General features: G+C 42.8%; 1 protein-coding gene across 1 annotated transcript in view; it reads left to right on the top strand.

The window, feature by feature from the left end:
- The first annotated feature begins 1,040 nt into the window (after window positions 1-1,040).
- LOC117257936 (sterile alpha motif domain-containing protein 10) overlaps window positions 1,041-25,702 on the top strand; it is a 74,018-nt gene continuing 49,356 nt past the window's right edge. The window contains exon 1 of the mRNA XM_033628353.2: window positions 1,041-1,326. Coding sequence (XP_033484244.1) covers window positions 1,314-1,326 — 13 coding nt within the window. The 5' untranslated portion in view covers window positions 1,041-1,313. The remainder of the gene's footprint in view (window positions 1,327-25,702) is intronic.

Genomic DNA, 25,702 nt, shown 5'->3' with positions numbered 1-25,702 from the left:
AAACCCAACCCCTTTTAGCTAGAAATGCAGCAATGTCTCAGTTATAAAAGATATGCTTTTCATGGCACTATTCTGGCTGGAAACACAGTGATGTCTTGGTAAAAAAGCCCACTTTAGCTGGAAATGCAGCAATGTCTTAGTAAAAAAACAAACGCTTTTCGTGGCACTGTCCTGGCTGGAAACACACTGGCATCTAGATAAAAAAAACAGATACTTTTCATGGCACTTTCCCGGCTGGAAATACATACATGTCTTGGAAAAAAACAACAACCCAAAAGTCTTCTTTTTGTGGCACTACCCCAACTGAAAATACAGAAATGTCTCTGTAAAAAAACAACTATTTTTGTGACACCATCCCACTTCTGAATGCAGCAATGTGTTGGTAAACAATGTCTTTGTAAAAAAAAAAAAAAAAAACACTTTTCCTGGCAATATCCCTGATGGAAACATAGCAACAGGTTGCTAAAAACACCCACATTTGGTGGCTAAAAAGCTACTGTAAACACAGTGTTGACTTGCTAAAAACAGTTTTGTTGTTTGTTGCTCTCCGACAGAGGTCTGACGCTTGGCAGGCATCTTGCCTTGGTGTAATGCCATCCACCATGTCCTCCACCTCACATGACAGAGTCAGCTCATTTACTGTGACACTTCAGAAACACTGGATATCTATGGAACATACGATATCCGTGGTTTGCAGAAACATACAATGCCAACATTTTCTCATAGGGACTGGGCTTTTCAGGTGACCCTACGGTTGTATTATTTTTGTCACTTTGTTTTACTTTTCTGGAATATATTCACTGAATAAAAGATCCAAAGTAATAATCCTATTGTAGCCTATGGTTACTATAATAATACCAATGTGGGCGTGAGTGTGTGCCAGTTTGCGCGTGAGAGAGCGAGAGAGAAAGAGAGAGAGAGAGAGAGAGAGAGAGAGACAGAGAGACACAGAGAGCAGTAGCCTATCTAGTCTGTATCCAGTAACAGCTGGTGGTGTCGGGGCGTAATGACCTTTTGTCTCCCGGCGGTCAGGTACGGAGAGGGGGGCGGAGATTCAGAAGGAGCCGCTTCATATCGGACTGGTCCCGGCGTCCCGGACGAACAAATGGCCGTGAACCGACAGAGAGGGAGAGTGTGATCCAGGTTTCTTTTTCTTTTCTCTGTACGATCACACTGAGGGACAAATGTCCACGTAGGAGGTGAGAGAGGGCAAGAAGCGCTCTTTATCCTCACACTCAGAACATTTCATCCATCTGGCAGGAGAATGGGAGAGTCCTGTTGACACCACGGAGAGATACACGCTGAGACCGACTATGGCTGTGGACGGTAGGAGCGCTTACTATTGCTTTCACTGGAGCATGTAACAAGCGTCACAGTATCCATACAGGGACTCAGCAATGAGTTCACAGTGACCTTACAGTACTTTGAGATTTTTTTATGAATCGCACATTAGACCACATTAGGGGGGCATGTGCTTATTCTGCAATGTAATAATACTGTTATTGTAAAACGGATTGAGTTATGGTTCATCAGAAGCCTTACTGTAAACTGCAGAGATCACAGAAGCCTGCAATTAATAATAACCTGCAGGATCTCCATTATCCTAAACAAAAATCATCTAAGTTGCATCTGACAGGATATCAGATGTTGTCAAGCCAAAGTGTGACTCTGAATTTTACATAATCCTCTCTGAAACTCATGAATGACCCACAGAGCTGAAAGGCATCTAAATAAGCTTTTCACTGATGCAATGTTGTGGAGTATTTTCATTGTAGCCCTTAAATTATTCTGTGTACTGTAAAGGGAACTAGTTCAGTGTTTATCATGGTCTGTTTGTACCTGACAGTCTGTATTTGTGGGCCAGAACCTGCCTCACCTGGATAAATTACAGCTGGGGATTATAACAATGAGGCGGCAGTCTTTGTTCCTCATTCTTTTGTTTGACTGATAATAGAGACAAAACGCTGTAAACAGATGTGCTTTTGATACAAAAGTAAATATTGCGTTCTGCTGTGATGTGTGAAATCAAAGGAGTCGAGCCCCAGAGCTTGACCGAGGATCATTGTCATTTGTTTGTAATAAGATTTCTGCAGTACACCCTAACGGTCATCCATTTTACCCAACTAAAAACTCAAACTAAAGTAAAATTTAAAAAGCTTGAACTATATATGCAAATATGCATGTTTTTTTTAAGCGTAGATTAGAGAAATGTAGATTTCTCTTTTGTAGTTTGGATTGGGGCTGCAAATAACAATCCTTTGGTCAATAACATGTCAGAAAATAGTGAAAAATGCCCATCAGAGAATTGTAAAGCCCAAGATTACATCCTCAAATTCCTCTTTTTGTGTGACCGACAGTCCAAATCCTAATGTCATAGTCGTTGTGTTATAAAACAGAGAAAAGCAGCAAATTGTCACATTTTAGAATTGAAAAATTGAAAAATCACTGAAACTGGGGCGCCGGTGGCTTAGTGGTAGACCAGGCGCCCCACGTGCAAGGCTGTTGCCGCAGCGGCCCGGGTTCGACTCCAGCCTGTGGCCCTTTGCTGCATGTCACTCCCTCTCTCTCTCCCCCTTTCACGCTTGTCTGTCCTATCCATTAAAGCTAAAAAGCCCCAAAAAATATCTAAAAAAGAAAAATCACTGAAACTATTGAGATTTTTTAAAAAAAATAGTCGATTAATTACCAGTTTGATGTCATTCAAACATCACATGAGAGAGCATGAAACTGATCTTTACTAGATGAGGTCACATTCATGTCACTTCAGCTTAAAAAACATATCTGTTTTCAGGCCCCTGAGATATCTTCCCCACTTCTCCAGCTTCAGGGACAAAGCTGAATATCCATGAATATACTGCACATGAAAAGCTCTTGAATATTTCTGTATTGTTTGTCTCATTGCTGTTGTTGTCCTGTCCCTTTATCTTCCCTGTGCTTGGTTGGCTGGTGTTTGCTCCAGGCTAACTAACTTAAGTGAAGCCTAATCAGAGGCTCTCTCTGCTCAAGGGCAATAACGCGTGCGAGAGCATCAGTGTGGTGCCAATGCCAAGTGTGTTTTCCATCTGTCCTCTGTCTACCGAGGCAGGTTAGCTCTTCATTAGCATGGCTGCAGGTAGGACACTCAGTCAGATATGCATATATGCCCAGTGACACATTGGGCTATCTATAATTAATCCAAAGTTTACTTAAGCATCATTAATTTACTCAACGCCTTGGGCTTTGATGCCATGCTGACAGTGTGCTGTGCCACTTTAACTTTAAAGACTGTTGGTCCAATAAGACTGTAGCGCTGTTTGAGGACACGCACGTGGTTTGATTTGCAACCAACAACCAGAAGCAGGGACCCATAAGATTTACGAATATTTCTCATTTGCATGTTACAGCACAGACTGTTGTAAGAGAGCAGATTTTAAAAAATGTTTTATGCCATTTTATGCAGAACTGGATAACAATTGGTGGGAATGTAATTGATATAAAAGTTAAAGGTGTAGTGTGTAGGATGTAGGTGGATTTATTGGCAGAAATGGAGTATTATATAATAAGTATTTTTTCTTGAGTATATAATCACCTGAAAATAAGAAACATTGTGTTTTTGCTACCTCAGAATGAGCCGTTTATATCTACATATCTACATAGGGAGCGAGCCCTCGCCTGTGGAGATTACCATGTTGCTCTACCATGTTTCTACAGTAACCCAGAGTGGACAAACCAAAAACTGTCTCAAATTAGGGCCATTCTCATTTTTCGCTTTGGTCACTTGTAGTTAGCAGCTGCTCCGCGATGAGTGTCGGAGAAGCACTGATTTTTATTACCTTGAAACAGCTTTATTCAGTGTTTTAACTAGTCAATTTGTTTTAGGGAGGAAGAGACCTCTGAGGATAATTTGGCTCCCGCGAAAAATCTCCTGATCTGGATCTTAAATTATAAGAGAAAAAAGGTGAACACACATAAGCAGGTCGCAGCGAACAGTGTTTGAGAAACACTGATTTGTAACTGCTTTATTCTGTGTTTTTACTGGTTTAATTCACTGGGTGCGTTTGTTTCGGAGGAGGAAACATCTGTGGAGAATTCGGCTCATGGTAAAAACCTCCTGAATGTTTGGATCAGAAATAAGGGAACATATTAGCAGGTGCTAGGCGAGCAGCCCGTCTGCAGTAAGCCAAAGAGAGTTGGGGAAACACTGATTTGTAAACTGAAACTGCTTTATTTACTGTTTTTATCACCTAGTCTGTTTGCTTTGGAGAGGGAGAGACCTCTGGGGATAATCTGGCTCCTGGTAAAAACTTCCCGAACAATGAACACTGAAGAAATTCTAACCGGGAGTAGTTTCAGCCACTAAATCCCCCTAAATCTTACACACTGTTCCTTTGACTCTCTGATGAAAAATAGACACACAAATCCATTATTCCATCCTCAAAATATAGAGAGAGCAAAATCAAACTATTCCACATTTCACCATGAGGCATCATGCGTCCCAATTTCATAACTGTGAATGTTTTATGTTGTGTATGTGCAGTGTGATAGCTGAGTTGATTGGTAATGTTCACATTGATTTCCATTTGTCAGGAGGTTGTTGTTTCATTGTCAGGTGGGTTGTCAGCTGCAGGCCTGTGACTCTATCAGTTACCAGGACTGATCTGCATTAATAGACACTATTTGTCTCATCTTCATGTAAATTGCAGAGAGAATTACATTTTTTGTCTTGCTGCCTGCCGCACTGCGAGTCACGCTATATAATTATGCCCCCTCTATGTTTTTGCCATTCAGAGTGGATGAAATGCATCAGACGTTTGCTTGAATCGCCCAGGACATCTGGCTGCATTGTCATATCTGAGATAAGCAACTATACAAATAATGTTACTGGGCCACTGTATTGTCCAGTGCTCGTCATCCAGGAGTTGGGTTTTTTTTTTTTCAGAGGAGGAAGAGAGAGAGAGAGCAGCATGATCCATCCCCTATTCACATCAAAAATAGGCATGGGGGCAACCCAGCGTGTGTGCATGTGTGTGTGTGTGTGTGTGTGTGTGTGTGTGTGTGTGTGTGTTTCCACTTCAAGAGGCAGGCCTGGCTAAGCCCAGCATGCAGGATATCCAAAGATTTTGGCCTGGGCAGAGAATGCCAGGGTGGCCTCCATCCATCCGTACACTACTAGACATATGTGCTCACCATCAACCTGACAGGCTCGCATGGAGACGAGCAAACAGCTGGATCTGAATCCAAAAGCAGCCTATTTATTTGTCTCAACCCCCGTGTCTCTCTGGGCATGTGGGTAGATAGCCCACTGTAGGAGGGTCGATGGTGTCTACTCGCTGTCTACATAATGGACATGTGAGTAGGAAGGGGGCTAATAGATGTAGAGAAGTGTGTGTACAGTCTCCCAAACGTAGAGGATTTAATAGGATTTTCCATCTTAAAAGACAGTTAAATCACAAAAAAAGAAAAACACTGATGCCTCTTATTTAAAAAAAAGTACACATGATGGATTTCTTGCTTGTAGTCGTCTTAGAAATCCTAATTTTTAGCATCAAATCATTAAAAAAAGTCCATCCTGTTTTCTAATGTAGAAATAATTACATCTTCCGTGTGGGTCTTGTGTGTAGGAAAACTATCAGCTGTCTAGATTGTTGTTAACCCTTTCCTCAAATCCTCCACACAAACACGCCCTTTCTTCACATCAGGTCACAAAGTCATCTGCTCGCTCAACTGTGAAATAATTGCCCCTTTCCAGTGGGGCGCTCCTGCTATGCCACAGGATTCCAATCTGTACGCGTGCGTGTGGGTGCGTGCGTGTGTTTGGGTCCATGTTTGTGTTGATGTTTGTGTGTGTGAGCATGTAGATGAAGCAAAGGGGAAGCCAGCACCTCAGTGGGTGGGACGATGGGGGAGGCGGGGGTGTGGATTGTTAGCTTTACACAGACAAATACACCCTTTGTTGTTTCCCTGGCATGTGTTACGTTGCCTGCTGGAGACAGTGTCCATTTGGCGCAATTGGTGTTGGAGCCAAATGTGTTTCTGGCCTCTGTGGTAAAGTAATGTGGTAATAGTCTGTTAACCCTCTCAGTTACAGTGGGCAAAATGGGGTTATACAGCAATTTCATGTGCGTGTGAGAGAGCATGCAAGCTGTTAACCTCTCTCCCCTGTCCATCGTCATCCCTTTCCTCCCCACAGCAGGGAGTGTGTCACTCAATATAATGCATGGAGAATCCTTTTGAACACACACACGCACACACGCCCTCCTGTCATCCATCATCAACTCTCTGATCCACCGCAGCCCTGCAGCTGCACCTGGCCTGAGCCTGTGGATTTTAGACCCTGAGAGAGAGGAATAAAGACAAAGTGGACGGAGGCAGAGAGGAGACAAAGAGGGATGTGTTTGTATAAACTGCTTCAGTGTCTGAAATTCTCTAAATGTCCTGACAAGAGTGATGAAGACTGACTGGAGAAGTGCTCATAAATTGTTCCCTCAGTTGAATGACATTTTGAGGCCCAGACACACAAAACTAGCGGCAAGAAAGGCCGACTGTTACGTCGCCTCACGTCGCCTGTGTCTCAGCCAGAGAGTTGCACTTGAACATGGCCAACCAGCACGTAAGTTCTGCTCCTGCTTGAGGGGAAATAACCCCATAGCAGCAGGCGGCAATAGACTTTATTCGTCATTCAAAAAGGGAAACGGGGAGACCACTAGGACAGAGTCAATAAGCTCGTCAGCCAGTTAGCACATTAACAACACAACCTCATGTTGAAAGAACAGAGCGCTAGTGAACACTAACATGAACCATTTCTACTAAAGAGCTCCTAGTCGCCACTAGTTCTTTGATGTCTATGATTCAACATGCTGAATCGGGCAATAAAAAGCCAATGATGGCCGACTAGTGCCAACAATGAGACACACTGCAAAAACTACGGCAAGATGATCACTGACGGCCCGACACTGACTGGTTTGGTGTGTCAGGGTGCTTAAGGGATATGTGATTTTTATTGTGTGTGCAATCACTCTTTGAAAAGACGAAATGTGTTCTGGCACAACTACACAAAGTTTAGGGGATCAAAGTTGCATGAAGAAATCAGTCTATAATCTGTGATCGATAATAATTTTAGTTTGTCTCTCTTTGAAATCTGGATGACTGTGCGACAGCTTAAAGGAGTTCTCCCCCAATTTAATAATTTTATTAGCTGCACTCCTTAAACATGATTGCACTGATGATGAACAGCTTAAAATAAAAGTGACCAGAATGCAACAGAACCAGAGATGTAGTCTTTTTCATGCCACATATTCTTGTAAATATTCAGAACAACAACAACAGTAATAATAAAATTAAAGTCTTTATTGGCCACAAATTTGGAAATATGCCTTTGGCTTCACAGGTGGATAAAAATATCCTAGTGAAATCACAATACATACAATAAATAACATAACATGCACAGTACAGACAACAGTAACAGTGGTTCTGGTGCAAGAAATGTGTATATAGTTATTGCTTTTTGTGTGAAAGGTATTTTATAAATGTTCTTGGTTGCTGCAGCAACTCATCTTCCCGAGAGCAGGTTTATGAATGTTTTAAAAAGGGGATGAGGTAGGTGCCCATACTGGGGGCAACTGTGGCTCAGAGATAGAGTGGGTTGTCCACTCGAATCCACAGAGGTTCGATCCCTGGCTCCCCCAGTCTGCATGTTCAGCGGTGTGTGAGTGTGTTAATGGGTGAATGTGACTCGTGTAAAAAAGGCTTTGAGTGGTCAGATGACTAGAAGGGGGCTATACAAGTGCAGGTTCATACCATGTTCACATATTAGGAGTTAAAACACTTTCACAAGACTTCTTTAAATGGAGAAAGGAAGGGGACACCTTTAACCACAATGTATCTCAACCACTGACAGTTTGGTTAGAGATTCAGGTGTGCTATGCTAGTGGCAGCTAATGTAGCCTCTAGCCTCAGAGATGAGGAGCAGGTTACAGAGGTCTGGTAAACTCCCTGACTGCAGTGACATCATTTGAAGTTATTATTGTGGCCAAAACTATGGAAATAAGACTAAAATACACAGGAATTATCCTTAAAGGAACCCATGTTGTATCTCAGGATGCAGGTCGTTAGGATTGCTTGCAGTTATAGAAAGGCCGTAATCAAACGTTGACATTTTTTACAGAGTTGGTATTGATGGAGAACTTCACAAATGAGTTATTGATCTAATGGATTTGTCAAGTGGCCCTCTCAGACCGTCCGCCAACTGTTTTGACCTCTGACCCAGTGTGCAGGGGTGGACGGAGGATGATTAAGTAGATAAACATTTACGCTCTGGTCCTACAGGCCTCTCAGAGATTGATGAAGTGGTAAAAGAGCAGAGTCCGCTTCGGCATAAATCAGCAGTGGATTAACAGGAACAGAGTGTGGTGGATTCTTGGATTCTGTTCTGAGGCGTCACACTTCAACTGTCTCATCCAGTAACCTTGCCATCCTGTTAATACTTCCAGAAATGACAAGGCTTCACTGTTCTGATCCAGTGCCCTTGTCCCGGGTCCGACTTCTCCCCCCTCCTTCCTTCCTTCCTCCTTCCTCTCCCTGAATTAGAGTGCGCACAGGCCCATATCCAATTTCTCTCCTTTAATTAGCCTTCTGCGCAGGGAGAGGGATCAGGGGAGAGGGCCTGAAAGGGTACAGGGATGGATGAAAAAGAGAAATGTAATTTTTCTGAAGGATTGCGCTAATTAGGTATAATTTCATACAGGGGTTGTATCCCTCATGTACCGCACTGTTGTTACTTACTGACTTAATACATACAAACTCAATCACTGTCTCTTTCTCCGTCTCCTTCTCGCTGAATTTTTTCCTGCTTAATCAGTTTAATCAATGTGTTTTGGCCTCTCAGATAAAGTATTTGTGTGCTTTTATTTTAAGCTATAATTATGCTAATGGAATTGTAATGACTCAATTTACCATTTATGAATATTGTCCATTGTTGCTTTCCATCATTACCATCTGTCCTGAGAAAATGAGATAGCGCCAAACGTGATGAGGCCACGTTCCACTAATATCCTCACGTCCTCCGCCTCATCCTTGGCCAGATGTCTTTCAGCCTGCAGTTTCAAGGAGAGCAGTCAACCTTTCCCCCCACTTGCCATCCCTCCCATTAGAGTCTGCTAAACAAACAGTCTAATTAAGTGTGGCCTCGTGCGATAGGGTAAGCTCGGAGCTTTTCACTCTTTGTTAATAGGTTGGCCTGCTCCTCCTACCGAGTGCCGGGGGTCAGTGGAGTCTGTGGTGCAGATTGCCCATTAAACCAAATGGCTAATGGCTCCAGCTACACCATAACAAGGCAGACATCCTAACACACTCAGGAGCACGAGTCACGTTCACCCGCCCGCAAAAACAATTACATTGCCATTTGCAATCTTGTAGCATGATCTGCGACAGGTTTGATCTGCATGTGAGATAGTTTATATGCATACACAAAATGTATGTGCGCATATAAGTGTGTGTGCGTTTGTCTGACTTTGAAATTGAACATGTTTTAGACTCATTCCACTCATCGGTCATACCTCTTCCAAAAATAGAAATCAATTTTGCTTTCTGTCTTCTCTTATCAGCCTTTTAGCCGTTCTCTTTCTCTCTTCCCCTCCTCTTGCTGCTCTAGCCTATATTTCACACACTTAAAAAAAAACAAAAAAAAACGTCCGACCTCCATACGGTTCACCTTCTGTTGCGTACTTCTTTGTGCACATTCCACTGTCTTTCTCTCCCCTCTCGTGCTGCGTCCCCTGATGTGCGTTGTAATAGCACCCTGTGAATATATACGGCTCTGACAGGGTCTATGGCCTCCTCTGGCTGTCACAGTGCTGCTCGAATGGGCCCTCAATTTACCATGTCAATAGGCAGCCAAGTGTCAGCGTGTCATTTCCACAGACGAGGTGGGGAGAAAGAGTTGTTTAAATGCAGCTCAACTCTCTGCGACTCTCTTTAACCTCTGGAACTAACATTCTTCCTTCATTACAGCTTTTTTCCTCACGCTCTCACTGCATTTGTTCTCAACTGTTCCCACCCCCATTTCTTTCCTCTGTCTTTCTTTCTCAAATCTTTTAATTGAGCATTACAACATTACAGACAATAAACAATAGCACATCTAAGACGTCAGAATGAACTAGTCTCTGATTTCATATTCAAGGCATACAAACTTTTATAAGAACACAAGGCAAGCTACTTCTTCGACCCGACCTTCTCATATTCATTAACCCCTCCCATCTACATTCCCAATCCTTCACAGTGGTTACGGAAAAAGACAGAAGAGTGAGGCAGATACTGTTTTCACCCAGTTGTCCTCAGAAAACAATGGCTATTCACACCTGGATGTATATTCCTTGACATCCAAGCAACGTTGAAGTTTGTCAGCCTGTAGTGTGACAAATAACACACATGCCAGTAGCGCTTTGTAAACAATAGCAATGGCATAGCATGACAGCAATAACAATTACTTACCATCCTTGTTATATGGCGGCTGATCTTGTCCTCTGCTCGGAGGGTAAGGAGCTCCCGGACCTCCTTGTTTTCCCAATTTGCTGCCATTTTCAGCCGCTCTTCTTCTTGTTTGAGACAGCTGCTAACTACTAACAGCTACTTTTTAAATCTCCCATGGGTGGGTGGCACGCATAAAAGTTGAAAATGTCATCCATGTTGCCCATGATCCCATCCTGTTGGCTGTTCCATTTATACAGACATTGTTTTGGTGCTGTTAGTACCTCTGTTCCCGACTTAGAGGCGGGGCAACTTTGTCCAACCATTTCAGCAGTTGTGCCTTATATACAAAACGGCGAGACGGCAAGGCATCATGATATCCTCCTGAGACCCTGCATCCTCATATGAGGACCTTACATTTTGGGTTTACTAGACCTCATACTTCATTCTGTTAAAGTTAGGCCTATTGTCCTTATTCGTGGACACTTTTTTCCCCCCATCTAGTGGCCCTGGCAGAGCGCCAAGAAGATGATCACACTTGACTATCTTGAGGAAGTAAAAGTTGTTTCCATTGGTGAACATGCGGAAGGATAATTTTCACAATCCACAAATCCATTTAAAAACAAGATGGCAGCCATCTCTGCCAAGTCAAGGTCCAAAACCTGATCAAATTTTATTTATAAAACTTGTTTATTTATGATTAATAATGTTTGTAGTTGGATATGACAACAAATTTGACCAGTTTTAGTGACAGTAACAAGCTAAGACACTGTTAATAAGGAATTTTTTGTTAATTTCTAATTTCTAGGACACTGGGACTTTATTGTTGTTGACAGTGTTTAGTTTTTTATACTTATCAGGTCCTACTGATCCCTATAGCTAAGAGAAACTGAAAATGCATACCAATCAAAGTTCAGGTTTCAGGAGGATATTCCCAACTTGAACAGGCAGTGTAAAAGGGGCTAGTGACTCACACAGTACTCTGACTCCTGTGTGAAGGCTCTGTGCTAAACATCCTCACCCACTACACCCTACTATTTCTGTCTTTATACTACATCACCTGACCTTCTAACAGTGCATTTGTTTTTTCTTGTAAATTCATCACTTTAATTTCAGAGAATAACCAAGATCCGCCAGTACTAGCTCTTACCATGACCTCCTTTGTTTAATCCTAACCCCTTCCGACCTCGACCATAGATTTAAAAAATAATTGATATAACTACAGTGACGCCACCCATTGGTGTGTGGACTCCCATGCTGAAGCCTCAAGTTTAGCATATCATCCGTCGCCATCTTAATATTTTGGAGCCAGAGGTGACCATAATCGGGTGAGAGGATATTAGCTATAGAGACAAAAAAAAACTTTTTCGTAGCAGGCTGTAAACATGTTTATTTCTGCTGTAAAGTTGGGCATTTTAACATGGGGGTCTGTGGGTGGACATTCATGAAACTGCAGTTAATGGCACTTTCATGTTGACTTTATATTTTCAGCCCGGAGGTACCCACTTGACCCCGATGTGTCAATGTGACGAGCGTTAGCCGATCACAGCAAGCAGTGGGATCCATAACACATCATAACGATGGGTGTAAACAGCCAAATAGCAGCTGTGTTACTATTGTCATTGGGGCACAAATAGGTACTCTGATTAAGTAATTAGCAAAATAAATAATTAAATTAAATTAAATTAAATTAAATTAAAATAAAATATAGTAATTAACTAAAATTAAATAAATCAATCAAATAAAAAACAGTGAATGGAATAAATAATACCAATACCAGTTAGGAGGAGAATATGTACATTCAGTTGACTTTAGTGTGGACAAAAAAAGGAAAAAGAGTGAAGGCTCTGGCCAAAAACATATTGTTTTATCACTGGGAAGTCCTGTGCTGCAGGTAGTGGGACTCCAGATAAGACTGTGATAGGGTTCAGGGTTAAGGTTAATGCCAAATTCTGTCTAAAATATCTTGAATATTTGATGCCAGAAATCTGTTCAATTTGGACCGGACCAGAACATTCTCACCTCCATCCCATCGTCTTATTTTTCTGCAACATTCCTCTCTCTAAGCTCTCTCTTGTCATCCCCCTGCGGTATCTCTCTGGAGTAACATTAAAAAGAGCCCCTCTCCAATTACGTCAATCCCACCATCCTTTGCATGCTCATTAAAATGTTTCCTTTTTCCCCTCCCAAACTCACTGAGCCCAGAGGAAGCTCTGGCTGAGATATATAAAAGCCATATGGCACTCTCAAGAAATGCCTCACGCCATGTCAAATATATATTGCAAAGGTTTATAACATGTGCTCCAGCCACATGGATATTTAAGTAGTTTAATGTGACATGCAGGTTGCTGTTTGCGTGTACATATAATCTGATTTTCTGCCTTTTAGCCACAAAAAAAAAGAACTGACTGTGATTTTCTTAATGTCACAGCCCAGAAAATGTCCTGGAGGCTGAACAGAAGAAATCCTTTTTTGCCTAAATGTAACCCACTACCTCATGTGCCCCGCCTGACTTCCTATTAAATGATTCATTCTCAGAAAGAGACTGGGGCTACGATGCCAGAGCTGCTTATGAAACATCTACAGATCATATTTAACAAAAGAAATATATTTCACTTTGATCTGCATCTTTATTTGGAGTTTCAAACCTGTAGCTCAAGCGAGAATTCTTATTTCTTGATGTCACTGTTTTTCTTTTTACCCCAGTTTTCTTCGGATTTGTGGTGGGTTTTAATCCTTTACTTTGGTCTTTTGCTTCCTTTACATCAAGTGGTGGGAAAACTGGCTGTGCGCTCTTTGTGTACAATAATGCTCTTTAGAGCGTCTGCACCCTTTTGACCTGATTTTGTTGAAATCCACTGAGACATGTGGCTGTTGTACCTTATCCGTAGATTAGGAGGGATTTGTCCCGTAAAAGTGGGAGATAGAGGCAGCGGGATGTGATCGCCTGAGTGCTGCATTGGTCACAAAGGCTGTAGGAATGAAAGACAGAAAAATCCACATTGTACAGCCATGTGTATTTTGACTCTGTGAGCACCCAGGGCAATGTAAGACTTTTGCAGCTCTTGACAGTCCTGGAATAAAAGCCATCAGTTTGCATCCCAATGTGTCGCCCTGAAAGCAAGTCCTTTCTTCTCATTTTATTTCATCTGATTTTGACTTTTCCTCCGGTCCTGTTACGGCATTTTTATAGAACTTTGCCCCAGAAATAGTTGTTATATTGAGCTTGGAATGACAGACGTTAAAGTAGAAGCAAGACCGAAGCATTGTCGCGGGAGGCAGCCGAGGTTACAGGGCTGTCAGTCAGAGTTAGTGGGGGCGGGCTCTAAGCTGTCATCCCAGCGTTACGGTCTCGCCCTACATATCAGGTCACTGGTGCTCTGCAGGCTTTGGGTCTTGGCAGGAGCAAACACACACAAGCCGACACACATACTTCCACACACATAACTCATCATATATACAGTTCATGTACTCGCGCACACATTTGCACTCGCAGGCCACCAACTGTGGCACAGAGACAGATCTTCCCACTGGGAATAAAAACTGACACAAGTCACATATTAAGTTTGCAAGAATCTTTGTGTCATCAAAAGATGGAAGAAGAGCTTTTCAGAAAGGATCAACAGAGACGAGACAGACAAACTTTTTACACTGGTCTAGAGGCCTATGTAATGGGTGACAGCCGAGGAAAGTGCAGTTGCTGTGCTGAGGGATATTGGGTGGGATGTGGTGCACCTAATTTGGCTGAAAGTGAAATGAGTACGGGTTGGATAATAAAGCTCTTCTCTCTTGTCCTCCCTCATCTAAAGTGAAAATGGACCACAATTAGGCAGTGCGTTAATATGAGTAGATGTAATGGCACAGACGTGAGTGTATGTTGGTGACATAGAAAGAGAAAAGGCGAGTAAACGGGGTTGCTCACGCATGTGCTATTAATGCCCCATTGTTAACATGACGTGTCTGAGAGATAATTGGGGTGTGTCTAGTTTTGTGTGTGTGTGTGTGTGCAATTGTCTGATGTCTGAGTACCAGGGTGATAATAAGGAAACGGTTCAGTGGAGTGGAAGAGAGTGTAGGAATGGGAGCTGGTTTGGTGCTGCCATGTTGGAACAGAAGTACTGAAATCAGACACACACCATGAAAAGTGGCAGCGTTAGCAAGCGTTAACAAGCGTGTTCTCGCACACATTGAAATGGACGCGCACACACAGAGGCTGATTAATTGGTGGGTCTCTAAGAGGGGCCCCGAGCAGTCTCTACTGCACTGTGCCGCCTGTGAAACATCTGGCGTCATTACAAGTCAACATTAGGGGAGTTATCAATAGAGAGCTAATAGTGTTTGAAAACCTGACATTGATGGTGCACTGTGATGTATTTGCCACCGCAAATGGGTAAAGGAAGTAGTTTCTCAATCACCTAATTACATTGACTAGCTATTGTTTTTGAAGAGATTGTAGCTGTGGATGGGAGTTCAGTCATACTGATGATAAGTGAGAATGTTTGGTGTTAAAATTCATAGTGAAATAGACACAAAAACATTTGATGCTGATCCTATATAAGATGTGCCATGAATTTTATAAATGTCTGTGTGCTGGGAAGGGCAACAACTAACAATTATTTTCATTATTTATCCCCTTTTTACATTTTTTTAATCAGTTAATTGATGAATTTACTCTAAAAAGTGAAAAAGTAAAAAAAACGAGTCCACACCCCGAATACTGTAAATTCAATTACAAAGTTGTACCACTAAGAAAAGCAACAAATACTAATTTGAGAAGCTGGAACAAGCAACTCTTCAGCATTTTTGTTTTAGAAGTTACTTTAAGGAGTTTTTAACTAGTTATAAAACAGTTTTAATTTAATACTGATGCCTGTATATGACCTACATGAGCAAACAAGGCCATCAGCAAGAGGACTGGCTATTTCTATATGGTTATTCTCAGTGCTTGCCCCCAGGTCAGATTCCCCGCAAATTCAAATGAAATAATCATAATAATCAATAACAGTCAGTAGTACGTTAGCCAGTTAAAAGAAAGCTGTAGCAGAGGTTTTATTTTTGATGTTATATTTTGTGATTATATACCGCAACAGGATTAGCAAAGAGAAAAAGAAGAGAACTGATAAAAGAGCAAAACACAAAAAGCTAAAGGGGACAGTGATAGAGCACGGGCGAAAACCTCAGTCAACCTTTGTCAGTCATTCAGCAAACAGAGTGAATTGACCTTTTGCTAAGCCCCGCCCCTTTGTGATGGTCCAACAAGCTGTCACAGTAAGCATGAAGCCCACATTGTAACTAACTACACTCCCTGAGGAAATATTATCATGTTTTTGGAAAAATGAACCAGTGATTCCAGAGAGAAGCAGACAGAGGGGTCTACAGTCTGTGTTTGAAGGATATATCCAGGATGTCAAACTGACTCAGCAGCAACAACAGGTTAAAAAGACAAAGATAGTTAGAAGCTAAAGCTGAACTATAGGCTACAGATCACAGTGTAAAAGTGAACCACCACATCACTGCTGATCACCACAGAAGACAATGAATATAAAGGGAAACTTTGCTGATATTCAACCAGCTGTGTGGCATCACAGTGTGTGCAGATGATGACACACAGCTGGTTGAATATCAGCAAAGTTTCCCTGCTTCCCTTCACTGGTTCCTGTACAGCAGGGTCGGTCTTTGTTTCACTGTTATAATCATTAAAAAGCAAAAGCAGCATGTGTATACATTCAGTAGGCTATATCTTCAGTAGCTAGCTAGCTAACCCTACACTTTTCAGGGTTTGATTTTGGTTTTGGAACAGGGAAGAAACGTATATCTTTTTCCAACCTCTCCAGGTAACGAGTATCATTAATACACGACGTGCCCCAGGCACAACATTTAGCTCCAAATCCACAAAACCAGCCTGAAAATGAAGGAAATCTGAACGATTGCATTAGAGTCAATGGAGCACAGCTGTGTTGTTGTCGGACCCTGGTCTGAGCCGGCCCAATGCTACGTTATGATTGGCCAGTCCAGGGGCGAAAATCCCATTTCATAGTTGGGGGGGACAATAAACAGTAAAATTTTAGAGAATAATTCCAGGGGGAGGCAAGGAAAAAAAGTTGTAGCCTGTCTTTTATACAGCATCTTTTACCGCAATTTGATGCTTTAATCTTCTCTCTATCTCTCCAACAGGCAGAGTGAATATCTATACTTAACTTAACAACTAAAAATTTCCTGCAAATAAAGTGGTAAACTGGTTTATAAACAGTGTGCTGTGAGATCTGCCGCTGCACACCTCACAACCATGCGTAATAGTCGCGCGTAATGACCACTCCTCGTCGGTTAAACTGCACATCTTTCATGTTTGTCTCACTGACAGGTGAAGCGCCTACAGACAGGTACCCATTAGCTACGAGCCGCTCCGCCACTGACTGCTCTTGTCCTGTCCTCTCCCTCTTCTTTCTCTCCTGTCCTCTCTATCACTAAACTCTGAGCTTAATCATTAGCTTTTAGCTTAGCAGCACTCGTAATTGAGTAGTCTTTTGAACAATGCAGGAAAAATGCTGCAGACAGTTTATATTATCAGCCTGGGCCTGGGGCTTGTTGTAACAGTAAATGGGATGTGTTGTAACTTGTGTAAGTTAAACTGTGTCTGTGTGAGTGAACATCTTACCCTGCGATGCACGATGTGGACAGCGGGTCCAGCCACACGGGGGAGATAGCTTTACTGAAGGGGGGAGTCATGTCCCCCCCTGTCCCCCGGGATTTCCGCCCCTGGGCCAGTCTGCATACGAGGGCGGGACTTCACAAAGGTTGTTAGCTAGAGTTGGTAAGGTTAAAATGAATAAATGAGAAATAAAGAGCCTACTGCTGTTAGTTTGTGCCTTAGCATATGATGCAAATGGCTGTGTACAGTCCATGGAGGTATACTGTAGGTCACAGTGGACATTACTGTTATACTTCACTCGCTTCCAAAACAAATGCACACACTAGCCAGATCAAAATATTTACGTTAAGAGGTGGTGCTCATGGGAAATGCAGTATTCATCTGGGAATCCTTACTGCTTCCAAAATCAACACAAAATGAAAGTTGCTTTGTAGTAGCTGTAAATAAATATAACTGGGGGTTTGTTTTCTGACGGCTGGATCACTCTTATTGAGAAGAAATAGCACAATGGAGACGGATAACTTTCTAAAGCAGCACTTTAATGATCTCCACACTTCATCAGCTTCACAACAACACTTCCTTGTTTCTGACAAGGAAAATATAAAAGAGGGATGGACAGTGACAGTGTTCAAGGAGCCAGACTTCAGTGTCAGCTCTATTGAAGTTAATGGGTTGGGCACTGCATATAACATCTCAACCCATCATCTGTGTTGTTTCAACATTGACTGGAAATCCTTCCAACAGATTAAAGAACACACATTTCGTAATGCATACTGATGTTTTTTAAATCTAAATATGCATATTTGTTTTCCAAACAGATCATGGCTGTGTCCAGCAGCTGCATCTCAGCCTCTGCTGGACTGCTTGTAGACCAAAAACATGAAAAACACAGTGCTAATTAGATTTTAAAAAACATCAGTAAGCATCACATAATGTGTGTTTTTTAATTTGGTGGAATTAAAATTGAAACAAGAAAGATGCGACAGGTTAAAGTGTGATTTCTGGTGCCCGTCCCAGACTCCAGTAGAACCGACACCAAAGTCTGGCTCCTTAAACACCGTCACCGTCGTCATGGCCATTCCGTCTTTCAGTTTTGTTTGGTTTCTGACTCACATGTTACCGAACTAACCAATCCAAACCAAGATGCCAGGAGGACTTAGACTGAGGTAAATGTCAGGAAAACCACAGAGGTAGATTCAGCAGATTATTTTTAAGTCACTGATGAAATTATTTAGACATGTAAATATGTAAAGAATTAACTGTACCACTCTCGTGTCTGTACAAGAAATATGAAATTACAGCCAGGGGACAGTTGGCTTATCGTAGCATAAGGACTTGAAACAGGGTAAGAGCCATCCTGGGTCTATCCAAAGGTGAGAAACCCCCCCCCCCACAGTACACCTCTCAAATTCACTAATCAACACAGTTAACGCTAATTATCACCTGCTGTCTTTAGATATCATATTTTCCAAAATGCCAAACTGTGCCTTTAAGGGAAAATAAGGGTAATAAAACCATAAGGAAATAAAAAGAGAAGAGGTATTAAAAAGAGCAGAGATAGATAAAAGACAGTGTGAGTGTGTTTGGAGTAAAGGATTAAGAGGAGAAGGGGAGTAGAAAGGTTCCCTTGGGATCCTACGGCCTGGACAAGAAGCTCCTGCTGGGACTCTCTGTTTATTGATGTGTGTATTTGCATGCTTGTGTGTATAAGGGCTACACAAAGAGCTTTGATTCTCTTCCCTGTTTCATCCCAAACTGCCCGCTTTATACCAGCTGCTGTCTGCTATGTTACCTGACAGCGCAGCCTCGGGAACCCGTGTGAGTGAGGAAGAACAAGCGTGTGTGTGGAGGAGGGGTAATTGGCATGTCCATCTGACTGAAAGGCCTGGGCGAAGTGGCAGTGCGGGAGTGGAGCTGATAACATGGCAATTAAGCTGAGAGAGACAGACCCCCAATCAACACAGCATGCTGCAGAGACCCACAGAGACAGGTGGGACTGCAGGGAGTGGATACAGAGACGGGGAGAATGGGCGAGTGCCCCCAGGTGTGAGCTAATTTGTCTCGCTGTTCGACTGAAAACAAGGAGGCTCCTGAAGGGCCTGTACCAAACACGTCTGACTCTATTGTGCACACATACCATTGACTCTCCCACGGAAGACACCTGCTGCTGCAGCTGCTGAGAAAATCTTGGTTTTGTCGCATCTTTTTCAAACTCCAGACTGCGTGCTTTAAAAGGAAATAGAGCGCTGGCAAAGTTTGAGGTTTACATCTTCTGTTGCTTGTTGAAATAAGGCGTGGAGGAAATAGAGCTGAGTTATTTCATGTCTCTGTTTGATAGTTTTTCGCCGGTGGCACCGCTGCAGTTCTCCACTCACATGTCTCAGTAGTATTGCCTAAGCCTCTCTGTGTGGCCCCCTGCCACAACCTTTGCATCTTCTTCCCACCTTTCTTCTTTCTTTCTGTCTCTCCTCTTCCCTCCCCTCCGGGAAAGATTAGAGGCAGCCTCCTGGATCGCATCACACAGGAGCACAACAAACTTTTAAAAACTTCAAAGCTCTGAGTTATGTTTCAGTTGGCTGACAGAAGAAGTACCACCACCACCACCACCACCACCACCACCGGCAGCACCGCCGCTGCCGAGTTGCTGTTTCTAATCATTCATGCTGCTTACGGATCTACAAACTAACTCCCTGTCTGCAATTTTCATTCTCTCCCCGTCTATCTCAGCTTCAAATTCATTGGCACATTTCCCTCCTCTCTCCCCTGCGCTCCTTTCTCTCTCTTTCTGTTTACCTCTCAGCTTCTGTAGAGCATTAACTTTTATCTTTTTTCTCCACCAGCCCCCCGCCCATTCCATAAGCCTATTTCCCCCTCTTTTTCATTCCTCTTTATTTTCTTTTATCCCCTCATCCTGGTCGCTTTGTGTGGATGCAGGGATGGTGTAGAGCAGATTATCAGCTAACTCTCACAACGGTCATTTATTCACCTCATTGTCTGCAAACCCCTCGGTGCTCAATAACCTTTGTGTATGTTTGTGCAAGTGAGCGTGTGTGCGTGCGTGTACGTTCTGTGCCATCGACTGGTTGTTTTTCTTGCCACGCTACATTGCTCAGGCATTTCTTCTCTAATATGTCACCCAGGTCTATAAGCGCAGACATACATGTGCAAGCAAAGTAGGGTACTTGTGTGGTAGTCATGGCTTGAGGACATTCAATAAAGTATTGAGTGCTGAACCCTTCCACATCCCAGTCTCTCACCAGGCCACAGCGTGAGTGCACCGCATCGATTTACAGACCACATGTGACAATCACAATGAACTGTAGTCCATTCAGGCTCCAGACTCCACACGGTTCACTCCGGGAAGTTTAACCTCTGCTCATGGCAGCGATCTAATGCAAAGAGTTATAACTTGAGCGCACAGGGAGCTGATTTCTCTATGCTCAGCATACAGAGTGTGGTGGACCCCTGCCGGACGGCCTTGCAGGCTATCACTGAAGGTATTTGTGAACTCAAGGAACTAGCATGCTGCGTTCTGCTTGCGTGAATTGCCTCTTTAATTCCAGTTTGGAAAAGAAAAAAGATAATGGCAAAACCTGTTTGTCTGATTGCTTGAATCTCTTTGGAGTTCATTAGCGGACCATCTGGCTCATGGCTCTTGGTTCCAAACGATCAGCTTAAATTGCACTTGAAATCAAAAGATTATATTGTGATATTGAAATGCGTGCATTTTCGTGGTACCCTGCTAAATGACTTATTTCCTGCTATTAATTCAGCGCATGCCTTTATGAAGGCCGCGGTGGTGTTAAGATGTAAATTGAAGTATTTCGGAGCTTTAATATTTTGTAGCCAAACATCCGTTAATCCACTCAGACAGAACATTTTGCCACTCAGGGGAACAGCTGTAAACAAACGCTAAATATTTAAAAAGCCGATCTTGTCGAAGCGGAGAAGTTATGCGCTTGTGTTCATTTAATATCCCCCATCATTTTGGATTCTTTGGAGTAGAATACAGAGGAGGACATTCTTCATGACAGACAAACCGCGAAGACAGTTTAGATCACAGCATGTATTGAGACTTGAAAGCCGAGGCATAATGTGTTATTCTGATGTGACAGTTGAAATGACACATCAGAACATACCGCCGGCATCTTCTCACTGTCACTGCACTAAAACATCTGTAATCTCGTGGATCTGTAAGTCACAGTGTAAAATTCCAGACGGGATGTTGACGTTCCATCAGCTACCTTCTTGAATTTGACCTTTTGCAATATTAAATTATTCAACCAATCAGACGGGACACAATTTAGCTTAACCTTTATATTGCTTGCTTGTGGATATCATCGCCCTGTGAATTTAAAACTGTTTAAACATGCATAAAGTTGTGCTCTGCCTGCTTGACCTTTCAATGTAATTTTCCCCATTTTGTGCTCTATCCCGTCTCATGCAGCGATCCATTTGGAAGTCCTAACCAGGCTAATCTGGATGGATTTGTCAAAGGTTTTCATGAACTGTGAATCATTACAGTGAAGTGGCTGCGTGTGAACTAGATTGATCATCTGATTACCTCGCCAGTTAGGCCTGCTTGTCAAATAATAACTCAATATCTCATAAACAACATCATGTGAATGCCCTTGAAGAGCTCTGCCATGGACGGCTTCTTCTTCTTTTTGCTTTTTTTTTTTTTTTTTACAGGACTTACTATGATGATTATATTGTGGATTCATTATGCAAATGTGGCAAACTGGAACTTGTGGGGCTCCTCTGTATGTGGGCAGTATCAGGGTCAAAGCAAATTGAGCATGGCGTTAGTTCAGGCGGGACATGATGTCAATTCACATCCCAGCTACATCAGCTGATCTCAAACAGCCCAGTTGATTGATGGATCAGCTGATTGATGGAAGGGAGTCAGCTGATAGAGCACAGGATTCCTTTCTATGCGACCAATTGGCGCATCTCATTCAGGACGCCCTATTTAAACTGCTCTGGCCTGCCTACTGTTGCTGCTTCCTCTGCAAGCTGCTTTGCAACCCACCTCCACCCCAGCTCCTCCTTTTTATGCTGTGTCTGACTTATCAGTGTCATTTCTGTTTGTCATTGATGCTCTGTTCTGTTTCCAAGGGGTCTTTGCGGCTGCTCTCCCTGCCTTAGGCTTTCCATGTATGTGCATGGAAGGGCAGGGAGGTTTGCTCTCTCTCTGTTTCAGGCATTCTTTGTTTGCAAATGGGTGGGCAGAGAGGTGTGCTCTCACCGCCTCAGGCTTTCCACATAGTCTCGTGGAAGAGGCTTTCTGCGTAGGCCTGAGGAAAGGCAGAGAGGCCCCAGAACAGAGCCATATTGCCAAATATAATACTGCAAATGGAAATAAAGTTGTCTTAAAAATGTTCCTAACTAAACTGGCTACAATATTTGTGCAGTAGTTTGTAAATCCCAAATTTTCCTGAAAATGTAGAGGAGCAGTTTTTGCTCTCCCCCTTCTCCCATAGCTAACCTAACCAGGGAGCCACAGATATTGAGGTTCAGCAAAACTTAGATGCATGATGCACATTTTTCGTTGAAGAAACATTTTTTATTAAGCGTATTACCAAAGTCAACATGACAAGATCACCGCCATCTTTGTTTGGAGGAAAGGAGGTGTATATTCTGTGGTCTCTCCACTGCAAAATCCCAAGTGAGCTTCGTTTTTTAATCTTTTCTGGTTTAATTCACAACCTTGACTTACATTTTGTTTGAAGAATATTGATTCAAAGATGATGTTCGATTATTCTGAAGCGAGAAATGTTTGAAGCGATGAGAGAAAACTCCCACATCGGCCTTGAATTATGCCCCAGGTTATTTTATGGCACCGCTAACTTTGCACTAGCTTAAAAAAGAATTTAAGTATGAGTAAAGTACTTTAAACTGGCCGAGTCTGGGCTTATAATGAGCTTCTCAGTCAAACAGCCAGTCACCCAGCAGCTCTTTGGCATGTTGCCATGTCTGATGCTACAAAGAAAACAATCTTAATTTGCCGCTTTTCTAAGAAGTTCTCTAAATAAAAATGAAAATATTTAAAAATTAACTGACTTAGCTGCTTTAAGATTTGAAAGAGGACTTGCATCAGTGAATATGTTCACATCAACATTTGTTTCCCAGTTTTGAGTCTTGCAGTAGTTTTGATCTTATCCAGGACACATTAACATAGAACATGAGAAAATCTGATTATTCAGATTACTGTACAATCATAACAGTAGGTCTCTGATCATCTGAGTTCAGGTGTCTTTGATTCCTCTGCCACTCATCCCTGCACCTACTGAGTCACCTCAACAGCTCAGCATGAACACAATTTGGTTTCTAGCCGCCTGAACTCGGCTGCCTTCCCCACTTCGCTGGATTTAGCCTCCCTGTGTGAAATGGAAACTGATGCACAATTTATGCCTTAACAAAGTCAGATTTTCAATTTCAATATCAAGGTGGACAAGGTGCTTACAGAATTCCGGTTTCTATCAGTGGGTTTGGGCTAGAATATACAGGTTTCTCAAACCAGGATACAAGGATACACCAGATACTAGGATACCAATGCCTATTGTCAGTCCCCCAGTTTGACTAAGCCCAATCACACCTCACATCCTATTACTCGACCTCCTCCTCCTTCTCCTCCTCCTCCTCCTCCTCCTCCCCTCTCCTCTGACACTGGCTCTGAATTATCGATTGTCAGTGAGATCTAATCTGTCCTCCTGTGTCATCATATGAGGGTTTGGCTGTGAAGAGGAGAAACGTCAGACACTAACATGATTGAAATCTGTTCTTTGTCCTCTTTCATTTCCTGATGCAATTAATATTAATGTTCCACTCTGAAGCTTTATTTTCCATCTGTTCGCCTCTCTGTGACGTGTCATGTTGCCCATTTTTCCGTGTTTCTGTTACTGCATTCACCCTGGGCTTCATTCCTTCATCCTCTTAAGAGGGCATGACCATGTCAGACCCCTGTATCCCATCTCCTCTCCTGTGTCATTCTTCCTTTTCCTCCTCTTGTGTGAAACATGCAGCGAGTTCCTTTGAGCAGAAGTGGATATGACAGCCAGTGTCCTCGGGTGGAGGAGCTAGGTGGACTGTGTTTGTGTGTGTGCCTGTGTGCGTGTGTGTGTTTTATCTAAAGTGATCTGTAATTGTATGTTCTCTGACACAGTGATGGATAATCAATAGTTCTGTCTGTCTCAGTGGAAGTGCGGTGGGGGCCAGAGTGGAGAGTTAGAGAATAAAAGTCATACTGTCCTCGACGCTGGACCCTCCAGTTTTGTTTTGTTTTTTCTTAGCAGCACCGCCTCAAAAGAGGGAGCCAAGGTCGGCCTGGCATTTCTCACACTTGTTGTTGTCTGTGCTCTCAGGGTGCAGATGGACTTCTACAGCAACTTGCAGAATCATAACAGAAATGCCAGCTCCACCTGTGTTCTGGGCTACGCTGTGCATTGTGAGCCATAATTGCCCCGCGGTTTAAATCCAGAATTCAGCCTCCATCCACATGGCTGCATATTCAGACTCTCTGCAGCTTTATTCCGATCCGTTGGCCTAAACCAAAGCAGACAGGGATTATACAGATGTGTGGATATGTGAATCCTCATGCTGGCGTCGTGAGTCACATTCACGTATGCATGAGCATTCGCCGACACACACAATCATACACACAGATTTAGTTGGCGTTTCCCCTCGTTTGTGTCCTGATGAGAGTTGGTTTGTTGTTATCTTCAATCGGCCTGCATCGTGGACGTCCACTGTTTACTCCCATTTCCCTATCTGCGTGTTCCTGACGCTGATGGCTTGTGAGAGGTAAACCTCAGCCCCAGCCTGTGCGACAGTGTCTCATGTCAGAGTGGGTAATAGACTGCAATGCATCATGGGAAAAGCCCCTGGGGTGCTGGGTTTTATATTTATTTTTAAAGCTGCAACCAGAATTCTTCTTCTCTGGTCTTTCAAAATGGAGTAATTTCATGGCTCATTCCAGGGGTTAAGACAGGGTCTGGTGGAGTGGAAGAGTTGTAAATAGCCTCTCGCTTTACCCCCAACATACTATAGGCCCAACAAATCTGGATCATTGGTAGATGTTTGAGACATAGTGGGAGCTGGCAGCATCGGCCTGTTTGATGCTATATTTAGGACTTCAGGTTTAATGTGTTACACAGGCATGAAATCACTGCATGATGAAGTTTCACCCCCTTGCAGATTACAGAGGAACGAGGGAGGCTGGGATTTTTTTTCTCCCTCCGCTTTCATATAAAACTTGGACTGCAAATAGAAATTTTATCTTTGAGTTGAATAAGAGGTGCTCGGTAGGGATGGAGTTGATGCCAATATCACGCTGCTGAAATACACCACGGTACCCTCTCTGTGATGCCTGAAATAAGGTGGATTAGCCAGACCACTAGCCTCATCCTCTGTACAAGAGGATACACATAAAGTTGATGCCAAGGTTATGCAAAAATCAAACTTCCACCAAAAAAAAAGCCCACGCAGCAAAGTAGTCCACACGGACTAATTTAGATGCTCGCTTTTGGAGTCAAATGAGTAATGTCCAGTGATGCCATGTTAATCTACTGTGGGATTTGGCTTGGAACGACCTTCCGGGGTGCCGTACCT

Source organism: Epinephelus lanceolatus, chromosome 8, assembly GCF_041903045.1.
Source record: "Epinephelus lanceolatus isolate andai-2023 chromosome 8, ASM4190304v1, whole genome shotgun sequence".
NCBI classification, from domain to species: Eukaryota; Metazoa; Chordata; class Actinopteri; order Perciformes; family Serranidae; genus Epinephelus; species Epinephelus lanceolatus.
The sequence above is the reverse complement of the archived record's forward strand: the minus strand, read 5'-3'. Positions and strand labels throughout refer to the sequence as shown.